Below are 12,586 nucleotides of genomic sequence, written 5' to 3'. Positions count from 1 at the left end.
TTAGGAGTCAGCCTGCTAAATCGACACTTCTAACGAAGGAACACTATGATGAAGTGTTTGATCGAATTCGGTCCATGGTGCACCGTCACAGCTCTCGTAGAACAGATGACAAGGCACAGACGGCCCAGACCTCAACTGAGACCACAAGCGAGACTTCTGATACTGCAAGCTCTTCTTCGATGGCAAGCAAGGCCTCTTTTGCAGCCGTGGCAGGGGTCTCTTCTGTGATGCTGAGACAGCCCTCCTCTGTGATGATGAAACAAGGTTGGATTTGGGCAGTCAAGCCCATCTTACAGCTTGGTGCATGGCAACATTGGGACAAATAGGTCCTTCCCTCCCTCTCGGGTCATCTTGGGAAGGCATCAATGACTACAAGATCTCTTCCACTTAGAGAAACTTTTTATTTCACATACATTGTGCTCCTCTCCATTCCTGTTTATGTTCAGTGTAGCAGGCATCATGGGAGTTTGTGCAAAAGTGGAACATGGGAATGTGGGAAACACTGATGAAGTTTTGTGTCTTAGACACAGACATATAGTACGTGTTGCTCAGGCCATTATGGCCCCAAGCCTACAAACTGACACCTGTAATCCTCCAGGCAGTGGAGCTTTGCACGCAGGAGTACATCAGGCCCCCACACACTTAGTTGTGCGGAGGTGATCTTGACTCTTAAAATTAGGATTTTCTCAACTCCATGATACCTTTAGCTCCTACTGTATTTCTGAGCCCCCATTCACAGCCATGGTAATTAGTTGATAGGCCTTGTCTCCACTTCCTCACACCCATCCATTCTTCCCCACCCTGCAGTACCCAGGGCGGGGCTTCTAGCACTTCCCAATTCACTGTAGGACTTCTGTCAGGTGGTCTCCATTTGGCCAGCTTCTTTCCCCTCAGTGCCCACATCCTACTTGATATTTCAGATATATTCAACAGCACTGGGAATTGAGCCCATGATCTTCACACTGAGCTACATTGCCAGCCCAAACTTTGTATTTTGTATCTTGAAAGAGGAACTCACCGAGTTGCTAAGTTGTCCAGGTGGCCTCAGACTTGCAGTCCTCCTGCCTCATCCTCCCAGAGTGCACTCCCTGCTTCTCCAAACACCTCTCAGCATCTCAGGACCACATAATCCTTGGCTTTCTCTCCTAGCCCATTGTTTTTTACCTGTCTTTTTAATCCTGCCTCTTCTTACATTTCATCTTGCAAGCCTTGGCATGTCCCATACCTAAGCCTTTGGACATTTTCCCCCTTTTCCCTCTGTGCTCACTTCCCAAGTCGTCTTCATCAGTCCCTTGCTTTGATGGGCTGTCAGGACACTGCTGACCCCTACTTTTTAACCTGATGTCTAGCCCCGGTTTCTTACCTGAGCTCCATACCTGAGACTCACACTTATTATGGGATCATCAGGAGTTCCCTATGCAACTTCTTTACTTACTTATTTAATACAGAACCTACCAGGGCTATCAGGGAACTCATTAAATAAGTGTCCTGTTTTTATTCACCTGGAATTAATTTATTTTCTTTCCTTTTTGTTTGTATTTCAGGCTGGCCTCGAACTCACTCTGTAGGCCAGGTTGGCCTTAAACTGTGACAGTCTTAGTCTTCTTTTGTATCCTTCTCCAAACTATCAGCTAATCCTTTTGGCTTCTCCTTTAAACCAAATCTTCAGCCTGTTTTCTTACTGCTTGCACAGCCTCAGTGTTGTCATTCTCTGAGGCTACTGTCACTCCTTGCTGAGGATTTCTTTCTTTCCAAGTGACGAATAAGGAGTGCATCTATGTGTGTTGTGTAACATGTTCAGGAATCTGCTGACTCTGGTTAGTTAGCGTGTTTATGATCCTAGCTTACTATTTTTCTGGTGAGAACATTTTTGCAAGGTTCAGGCTTGCAATGTACTGTTGGCTGACTTTGGTTACTGTTAAGTTCAGTAGATCTCCTGAACTTCTTCCTCTCTACCTGAAATTCTGTATTATTTCACCAACAGCTCCCAGGGCCACATCTCCCACTTCTGAAGGAAGTTCCAGGTTAGATTTTCTGCTTGTTCACTCTTGCTCCATGCATTATTTTCGTTATCCAAAAGGCAGCTGTAATGATGTGTTAGAAATTCACCCTGTCACTCTCCTGCTTTAAAATACTTGATATTTCATTAAGAATTAAAAATCAACTGCTTGCCATATATCTTACCTGATATAACCCTTTCTGTTGCTGACTTTGCTACTACCTTCCCCTGTGTTCTTTGTACAACAGCCACTCTTTCTTTAAAATGGGTTTCACTTAGCCCTGACTGATCCCCCTGCTTGAGATGCTTTGATTCCGTGTTGTGATATGGCTGCCTGCTTGCCATTCAGATCTCTTCATAACATTTCTGTCCTGGTCAAGCTTTCCCAGATGACCAAGTTTTGTTCATGCATTATCTTGTGCCTCTCCCCTCTGTCTGCAGTGAGGTTCTGGGCTTTTCCACCCCAGCATGGTCTCCATCTGGCCCACTCTACCCCCAGGAGTGGAGCTGTGATGCATTGTCCCCAAGAAAGTGGAAGTCACCCTCCCGATGGCCCTCATCAGGGCAGTTTACACTTGTAGTAGGGTCAAAGTTTGATGCTAGGAGAGAGAATAGTTGCTCAGAAACATGAATATTATGCCATCTGAGAGTGCATCCTGTCTCCTAATGAAGGTAGTGGAGGAGGTGTGGTTGGGAGAGCCAGGAAGCCTTGCAGAAAAGAACAAGAGGGAAGATGAGAGGTAGCTGGTGGCTTCTCAGAGACACCAGGGAAGGCATGGAAATGCTGCACATAAAGACTCTTGCTGCAGACTTAGCTAGATGAAGCTGAAGAGTGGAATTGTGTGTTTTAGTCAGAGGATGAGGTCTTGGTCCATATAGAGTTCTTGACCATAACCTGGGGTATGAAAGATACTGAGTTTGGGTAGGATCCAAGAGAAGGAAAGAACTGAAAGTTAAAAAAAATCATAGCTATTGGATAAGACATCATGTATGGAGTAGAAATTTGGTTGAATGATCTTCAGGGTCTTCTTCAGTTTCCAACATTTCTATACTTGTGATCACTTCTAAGAACTGGTCTATGTTAGATTTTTCATTAGCACCCAGCAACATCTCATGAATCTTTTCTGTAAAATTAATTATACCTGAAGAAATTTAACAGCCATAGCTAATAATTTTCATATGATACCTTCCTATTTTTTCTTCCTTTTCTAGAAGGAAATGTCAATATGCCAGAGGTTATGAATAACTCAAATTGGGTTCCAGTGTTTCATGACCTTGAAGAAATGAACCAAATGATGCTGCAGGTAAGGGGGCGTTTGCTCTTTGATTACTTCTTATGGCGAGTACACACAGCAGAAGATAAAGAAAAGTGTTCTACTGTGTGCGACTGAGAGAAAACATCCATCAAAATCAGGTAAGGAGCTTGGTAAAATGCAGATTCGTAGGTGCCAACTTTAGCCCCTTGAGTGGTTTGAGTCATAAGCTCCTATGCATCAGGGTCCCGAGTCTGCATGTCTTGTGGGCTCCCTGGAAACTGCTTATCTCAGATGAGCTTTGAGAACCACTGATTTTAAGTGACAAAAGTATGACCAAGTTCTGGTAGAGGTTAGTGGGTGATTGATTGAATATTTCAACTCTAAAGAATAGGGATTCAAATCAGTCTTTCCCAAATGAGGTGAAAGGTTGATGATAGCTCCCATCTCCAAGAAAACTAGTTTTACTAAAGGTGAAAAGATACACACTGCCCTGACAGATGCTAGTCCTTTGACTCAGATAGGGACATGTATTTTGTTGCCTTTCTCACTTATCACTGGGCTTTGAGTGCTTTCCCTTCTCGAAGTTTTGATTTCTTTCTCTTTAAACTAGGTAAAGATATGTGCATTTCATAGAGCTGTAATGAGAATAAGACCGAGCAGATACTGTAGACTTTCTAGTGTAGAAGGCACAAGCTCAGGCTCTTCACAGATGGCTTTGGCTGTCCACCTGGCACTATGTTATCTTACCAGAGCCCAAGACAGGAACTGTGTAGGTTAACCTTCCCAAACCTACATGATACTAGAAGTAGAAAGTCATGGACTGTGGGTATGGGGAGTCATTTTTTGAATAAAGACGCTCCACAACGTATGATGAGATTACTTTTCAATAAAGCCATCATTAAATTGAAAATGTCTTAAGTACAAAATGTGTTTAATGGATTTTTCCCTACCAAACATCACAGCTTAGCCTAGCTGCAGTTAAAGGTATCCAGAACACTTCCATTAGCAAATCACTGTGTAGAATCACCTAACCCAGAGGCTATTTTAAAAGAAAGTGCTGAATATCTCATTCAATTTATCCAATACAGTGCTGAGCATGAAATAGTTTCCCTTTAATGCCTATCCCTTTTACACATGTATCAAGCTGAGAAACCCTAATTGAATCTTTGTAACCTGGGCACTCGTGGACTTTGTTTTACACCAATGTCCTGTGAGTGTGAACGCATCCTGCTTGTCCAGCAACACACTCCCCTGATTTCATGTCATTTAGCTTTGGTGCTGGGGATGAAACTGAGGGTCTGGGACCTGCTAGACAAGACAGTCTATGCCTGAGCTACAGGCCTGGCCTAACCTCACTCTTGTTAAGGAGATTTTGGTTTTAGGGATCATAGGCACAAATGTTTACTACAGAGAGGCCTCAAAATGTGTTACATGGAATCCTGTTACTAATCTTAAGAAAACTGATGTTTGTTTGAAATATTTTAGGAGTAGTTAGGAGTAAAGAATGTATGGTATTATATCTCAGGTAACTCTATCCCCTCCACTTCTGTCCTTCCTTTGGCTTTAGCAGCTTCCCTGGAAAAGCTTATTCTTTCCTCATTACAAATATGCTAGCTGAGGCTGCTCATCATGGCTGACTTCAAGCAAGGAGAGGGGCAGGAATAGGCTGCTTGTCATTAGCTTGTCATTTAGAGCACGGCTTTGGCCACCCTTGAAGTATGAAAGCAGGGTGTGCGGAGAGAGGAAGAGCAACATTTATTTCTTGGGCCCTGGGTAGGTCATGCTCTACTTAATGATGGTTATAGTTAAAGATTTTTCCACTTCATGGTACAGCAAAATTGATAAACCTTCAGGAGAAACCATATGTATTAGTTATTTTTCTTGTTGCTGGGACAAAATAGTCAATGCCCGAAAGTAAAGATGGAAAGGTTTAGTTAGCACACAGATGCATAGGTTCCAGTCCATAGTCACCTGGCACAGTGGCATGGCCGAGGAGCATCAAAGAGGAGAAATAGTCCATGGCAGGGCAGGCAAAAGGTAGCCACAGCAAGCAGTAAGTAACAGCAGCCACCTGCCTTCTTTCTATACCTTCATAGTCCATCCAGGCTACAGCCTGTTGACTAGTGTTACCCACACCATTGTCCATCCCCTTAACCCCCATATCACACCCTTTATCCACATTCAGCATCATGAACCAGCAACCTTCTAAACTCCCCACCTATGATCATATGAGGCTTTGGGGACATATCTAGACACAAGGCATAACACTTGCGGGTAGAACTGAGAGCCTTGTGTGTGTTAGGCAGGCACTCTCCTGCCCAGCCGCAACCCTGCTGTACTGTGAATTTTCATCTTTTCTCCAGCCAGAGTGACCTTGGGTGAGATACTCTTGCACTCACAGATTACCACAGCTCTGATTCAGCCACGGTCACAGAAATAAACTTAAAAGAATACATATAACTTACATTTATAGTTTAAATAGTGCAGGTCATGCTGATCTTAATAAATAGATCATTAACATCCTGGGAAGCCTCTTTCCCATAACCTTCCTCTTCCCCAATTCAGAATGATTGAATTCTGTTTCAATCATTTCTTGCCTTTTCTTTGTATTTCTGGGATGTGTATAAGTATCTCTAAATGGTGTAGTTTTGTTTTTCATGTTTTTGCCCTTTATTTAAATAGGATATTACATGTGTTCTTCTGTGACTTGATTTAAAAAAAAATTTATTAGTCCATGTTTCCATTTACTATGGAAAGCTGGAACATGTACACAACGCATTTTAGTTTTTTCCCATCCCCTATCTCTCTCATCCTTCCCTGTTCCTTCCAATTCTCAGTCCCCTTCCATTTGCAAAACTTTTATTTCCATTTTTCCAATTCTTCTTTCCCATCCCCTTTCCCTGCCCTCTCTGGCCCTCCCTCCAACTCTGTTCCTCCATTTTTTTGAAAGCATTTCTTTGGCAGCTCAGTCCATGATGTCATGCTGGACTAGTGCATTCATTTTACTTCTAAACTGTTGTGAGAGCATCCCATCCCCACAACTGTGCATCCATTCTGCTGTTGATGGACACTGAGGAGCTCTTTCAGCTCCTGCTCCCCAGAATGCTGAGATGGAAGCAGAGTTTACAGGCCCAAGTTTTAGGGGGTTGTGCAATCTCAGAACAGTGAGTGTGAGGGGAAAAAATAGAGGCAGGGAAAGAGGAAAATTGAAAATACAGTGGTTGCTTACCAAGTTGTATATGGATTCACAAGAACACAGAGCTAGGTGTCTGTCACTTGAGACACCTTCCACTTAAGCTATGTAAAGCCACAACTTGAGGAAGAGTAGGAAGAACAAAGGTGACCATTCTACCTTTTGCAGTATGGGACACTTGGGGAACTCAGCGGAATATGTGGCTTGCGCTGAAGTAGATGAAGGTGTGGGTCTTTTTGTTTGTTTGTTCATTTGTTTTGTTTTGTATTTTACGGTACTGGGGATCGAGCTCAGGACCTTGCACTTGCCAGGCAGGCGCTTATGCCACTGAGCTATATCCTTGGCCTGAGAGTGTGGTTTTTGTAAATCTAGGCACAGGAGATGGATGCTGTGGGTGACACTGGGAGGCTGCAGAAACCACCCCCAGCCCCACCCCGCTTGAATGAGGAGGACTGGGGTGGAGGTTTCCACAGTGAGGCTGGGGAAAGTGCAGATTTCCACTATAGTGAGAAGAGCTGTTTGGAACAGTTTTCTCCATATGCTCTGTTAGATATGAGCAAAAGCATTCTTAGATGAAGTTGCTGGAGGCCAGGTGGGGTAGTAGGATGGATGCCCTCTATGCAGTAATGACAAGTTATTTTACAGATTGTTGATTTTCAGCCTCAGTGGTAGTGGATGAAGCTTGTTTGCAAGGGGCTGTTTTGCTTTGATTTGTTTTCTATGCAGCTGAGGTTGGAACACGGCCAGTGCCAGGTGAGCACTGTGCTGCTGAGCTCGGGTCCCTGAATGCAAGTTCTTATTGTTGCATGTTTTGGTCACTCTAGTGGGAAGAGAATGGCATCTTCTTGTGTCAGGGGCATTTTCCTGGTTGCAAATGGCACACATTTTTGAGGCCTTCTGTATTTATCTCTTATGAGGTGGCTGGAGCCTTCCTCAATTTCTTCTTGGATTTTTCTTAGTTTTTACACTAACAATGTTTTAAGGGTGCCTTTTCATATGGTTCTTTATAACCATTTGTTTTCATGACCATTTTGTATTTCATTTTTCGTTATCATTGTAATACTACATATATGTGGGATACACAGTGATAGTTCCATATGTGTATACAATGTATAATTATCAAGTAAGGTAGCTTCCATGTTCTCAGGCATTTTTGCAGTTTTTTGATTGGGTGTGGGAATGTAGCTCAGGGGTCCAGTGTTTGCCTTGCTGGCCCAAGGCCCTTGGGCTCAATTCCCAGCACCACAGAAAATACTTTTTGAATACCACATAATGATTGTACTCATTCATGGAGCGCAGTGATATTTCAACACATTCATAATTTGCAGTGATTGTATGTTGGCTTTTAAATTTGATTCAGAGAGCTAATCACCTGCTAGCTTAGTATTGCAGATCTTTCCTCCTGTAGCTTGTTTTTTCACTTGGTTGATGGTGTCTTCTGGCAAACAGAAATTCTTTTCTAAATGTACACTAGTATAACCACTGTAGGAAATGGTAGAGGTTCCCCCAAATCCTGAAACTAGAAATCTCATTTGATCCAGCTATTCCCCTTCCACTTATCTTGACGAGAGGTCCTATTACAGTGATCCATGCATACTCACATTTAGGGGAGCACAACTCCTAATAACGAAGTCCTGAAAGCAGCCTATATATAGTTCATCACCAGATGAGTGGGTACAGTGGAGAGCTTATACACAGTGGACTGCTACTCCGCCATAAAGAGGGATAAAGTTCAGTCATTTGTAGGAAAACAGATTATCTCAAGCCCATCATGCTAGGTGAAAGAAATTAGATGTCCGAGCCTAAAGATCACAGAGTTTCTCTTGCATAAGAAACCCAAAATATAAATGAATAGCAGAATAAAAGATAAATAAAAGACATAGGGAGATGATAGGTCATCTTCAAATGGATTATCAAGAAATGGAGAGAAAGGAGAGGAAGAGGAGAGAGAAGGGAGGGAAGAGTGCAGCCGTGGTGCTTGGGTTTCCTGAAGCTGAAGATCAGGGTACTTCATGACTTGTGCAAAAGTTGCAGCCTGGATGGAATTGAGGTTTTGCCTCTTCTCTCCCTTCAGAGCTTTGACAGGACATATGCTAGACTCTCCAAGAAATTTAATTTATTTTATTTTCCACGCACAAGTCTTCTTGTTAACACTGAGTCTTCAGGTGTCATCTGGCTTAAAACTTTTACCAGCTGTATTGTAATGTGCTGCTTAGCGCATAGGTTGGTTTTCTTTCCCTTTCTTTCCTTACTCTTCTCCTCTGTTCCTCCTGTCCTCTCTTCGCCCTTTCTTCTCCCCTCTCCCTTCAGTCCCCTCCCCTCTTCTCTCCTCTCTTCTCTCTTCCTTCCCTTCCCCTCCCCTGCCCTCTTTTCCTCTTTTTTTCCTTTCAGCACATTGTACCACTGAGCTGCTTCTCCAGGCCCTAAGCTTTTATTTCTAATAACAATGTCATTTGTAGACATCTGTTTATGTTTTCATCTCTCTGACTAGTTTTAAGATTCTTGTTCTTCAGATTCAATATCCTTTCTTATTTATTTACATATTTAAGCATATTATATTTACTTTATATTCTGTATCTGATGATTCCAGTATCTCCTTTTCTGAATTCTGATTTTGCATTTTATTTTTGTTATAGCCTCTCATCTGTAATGGTTCTTTCATCCCTTCTTATGTTTATTATTTTTTTACTGTTTATTTTTTTTACTGTTTTTAAGCTCATATTGTTTGTAACTTTAGCTGCATGAACCATTTCCGCTCTTGTTTTGAAGTAATTCTCTGAAGCTTTCTTGGATTGTTTCCTCAGACACAGCCAGGGTCAGAGCGACTAAAAACTATATAGAAGAATTGATAGTTGGGTCGTATCTGTATTTCAGCTCCACGTGTGTGTGAATGTGGTCTTCTGTGCAGTGTTTCCTAAGAGTGATGACTGTCTCCTTCCCTACTCTTAGCTGGAGCTGAGGCAGGGATACATGTTCCTTGCCTCTTGTTGCTGGACAAGGCGTTTCTATTTCATCTGCTGAAACTGTCACCCTTTGGGGACCAGGCTTTCTACCATGTTCCCTGATGTGTCCTCCCACTTGACACAAGCTCAGGCTTTGTTTTTGTCCTCCACTTTCTAGGTCATCAGTATTGAGTGGATGTTTCAAACCAAGCACCAGTTCCAGTATGTCCTCATATCTGAATTCCCAGTGATCGGGACATCTCTCCAATCAGACTGCTTCACTCTCTAAACATAAGCTTGGTCCAACTTAGAAAACTTAAGTTTTTACATTATTTATCATTTTAGAAGTTCTCTACCAAGAGGCATGGTTATCAAATCCATTTAGAGCAGGGAGGCCATGACAGTATTCATATTTATAAGTAGATGACTCACCGTAAATAAAAGTGCCCTTAAGTATTCTTAGCATTTTTGAAATGAAGTCTGCTTAAAATGAAACACCCTCTACATGGAAATGAATTTTCCCGGCTTGTGTTGGAGAAGGCTGTGTTAATTGACTGTACATTGAAATTTGTGTTGTCTAAGTGACATAGCATTTGATAAACATCTCATGCTTAAGGTTAAGTAGATTCCATGTGGGAGTCAAAATAATGGAATTTTAATTGCGTATGTGCCCATTTTATTATTATGTGGGAAATACAATATGTTTTCAGTATTTATTCTAATTACACATTTAGAAAGAAAGCTATCGTTTTATTATTGTTGCACTGTTTAACTATATTATTACTTTCTCTTCACTAGGCATTAGACTCCACTATGATTGTGCTCAATACAGAGGGAGTGATCTTTTTCGTGACTGAAAACATCACAACTCTCCTTGGCTACTTAGCCGTAAGTCCGTCTGGTGTTTGGGTTTGTTGTGCAGAGGTTATTATTTCCTTCTAGGGCACATAACATACCAAAGAAAATGTTCTCAGTGTTGCTCCAAAATGTGCTCCTGTTTTATTGTTATCCGCATTGGTTTCAATTTTCAATCTATAGGCAAGATAATGAAGCATAGTTTCATGCTCTGAAAGTGGCCCTTGTAGGCAGTCTCTAAAGAAGTGGGTGCTTTTTGAAATAGCAGTCACTCAGAATCAGTGGAGCAGGTCCAAAGGGACCACCCTGAGAAGAGACATCCCTCACTGCGATGGGTGTGCCATGGGGTAGTGTTTGATTTTGTATATTTTAGAGTTGGTTATATAGTGATTAAATAAAGAAAGCCATGTCTTGTTTACCCATAGGGATTCTGGGTGAACAAGCACTCAGTCTACAGCTGTGCCTTCAAGTTTCACTTACACATGTGCATGAAGGCCTTGTAGACTATATCCATTGCAGACGACCCTCTCCTACAATGTCTGTGTCTCTAAAAGCGTTACATTAATCTTTTTTTTTATTTTTTAAAGAGGACACAAAATGGTAGTAGCATTAGAAATGATACAGAATTTCATTAAACAAAATAATAGGAATTTGACAATGGTAGTATTTTATAATGTTATCGTCAAATAAGGTGAGTTTTTTTGGTGGGGGGACTGGGAATTGAACTTGGGACATTGCACTTGGGAGGCAGGTACCTGTGTTGCTGAGCTATATCTTATTTGGGAGGTGGTTTTCTTTTTACAACTATTCCTCCACGGCGTTTTCCTGAGAATGGAACAAATCCTAAACTAGACAGCCATAGGACTCAATTTTTAAATATAAAAGTGAACAGAAAGTTGGTTTCACATTATTGTAGTTGTGATGGAAGTGGATTCAAAGCTTACTCTATGAACATCTTGGAATTTCCATCTTGGAAAATTATAATGTATTTTCTACACTTCTATTATAATTTATAATAATTTATAGGTACTGGCATCTATTTCTTTCTCATTCTTTAGCTTTCTTTAAAATGTAGTTTACATTTTTCAAATTAAACTTATACTTGTAGAATGGTAAGACAGCTAAATAAATTGCAATTAGAGATAATTACTGAATTGGGCTTGAGAATATTTATATTGTAGAAGAGGAAGGGTGTTAGTACATCTGTATTAAAGATAGAATGTGATAATGATCCAGTATAGTTTAAATTTTATTATAATGAGGATCAGAAAACTCCCAAAATTTTGTGGCAGCTGGTACTGCCTGAAGCAAATACTGTGTTAACTGAGATCAGTAACTTTTTCTTATCACATGAGAATTTCTCATAGTAATGATGTTAGTTAAAATATTGTCTTGATTTTTCTCAATATTTGGTTCAAATTTTCACTTTCAATCTTCTATCCTTCAGCATTTGAGATACAGCACACACATAGACACATAGTCACAGTCACTCTAAGAAATGATATCTAGGACATCTACCCTGAACTACTAACCTTGAAACATAGACTTGATTATCTGATATAGGTATATTTAAAACTAAAGATGTAATGATTAGATTTGTACATAAACATTAAATGGGAATAAAGTTATGCATTCTTAAGACAGGGTTAACTTGAGTGCCATTTCATGTCTTCCTGTTAAACTCTTAACAATCCTTAATTTTTTAACAGGAATTTCTGGGTTTTGGTCAAGACTTCATTTTGTGATTTTCCCATCTTATATTAATATGGTATACCAAATCATTTCTCAAGTATCTCCCTGGCTCCAAGAATCAACAGTTTCATTAAATGTCTAAGTGCCTCTGTCTGAAGGGCAACTCTAAATACATAATCTTAAAAATTAAAACTGAGCTTCTTGTTTCAGTAGGTTGTTGAGCTTTAGTTCCTTATCTGGAAGGGAGGAAGAGTTATGACTTTGCCAGTGCTGGGAGGCAAGCTGTGGTAGTGCACTCTGGGAAGGCCTGTCTGGTTAGGTGATGTTTGAGCACAGACCCGAGTGGAGCGAGTGCGTGTTTCATGCAGCATTGGTGTAAGTGTGTTCTAGAGAGAAGACAGGGCATGTAGAGGTCTGAGCATGATGGGTTTGGTATGGAAAAGTTTCAGCAACAAGGCCAGTGTGACTGGAGTATGGTGAGCAAAAGGAGGAGAACGAGATGAAGAGACTAGAAGAGTGGTGTTTCAGTTACTTTTCCTGGTGTTGAGACAAAATAATGCCCAAAGTTAAAGGAGGAAAGGTTATAGAAGTTCAAAGTTTGTAGTAGTCTCAGTCCAGTTTTGGCTTTTTTTTTTTTTTTTTTTTTTTT

At 41.0% G+C, this 12,586-nt stretch overlaps 1 protein-coding gene across 1 annotated transcript in view; it reads left to right on the top strand.

Moving 5' to 3' along the window:
• Positions 1-12,586, top strand: part of Pasd1 (PAS domain containing repressor 1) — a 115,067-nt gene that overhangs the window by 37,912 nt on the left and 64,569 nt on the right. Inside the window, exons 4-6 of the mRNA XM_023706275.1 lie at positions 5-264; positions 3,212-3,303; positions 10,189-10,278. Of these exons, the coding sequence (XP_023562043.1) occupies positions 5-264; positions 3,212-3,303; positions 10,189-10,278 (442 nt within the window). The remainder of the gene's footprint in view (positions 1-4; positions 265-3,211; positions 3,304-10,188; positions 10,279-12,586) is intronic.

The sequence above is a fragment of the Octodon degus genome, unplaced genomic scaffold (genome assembly GCF_000260255.1).
Source record: "Octodon degus isolate 3935 unplaced genomic scaffold, OctDeg1.0 scaffold00249, whole genome shotgun sequence".
Lineage (NCBI taxonomy): Eukaryota > Metazoa > Chordata > Mammalia > Rodentia > Octodontidae > Octodon > Octodon degus.
Note: the sequence above shows the minus strand (reverse complement) of the source record. Positions and strands in the feature narration are given on the sequence as shown.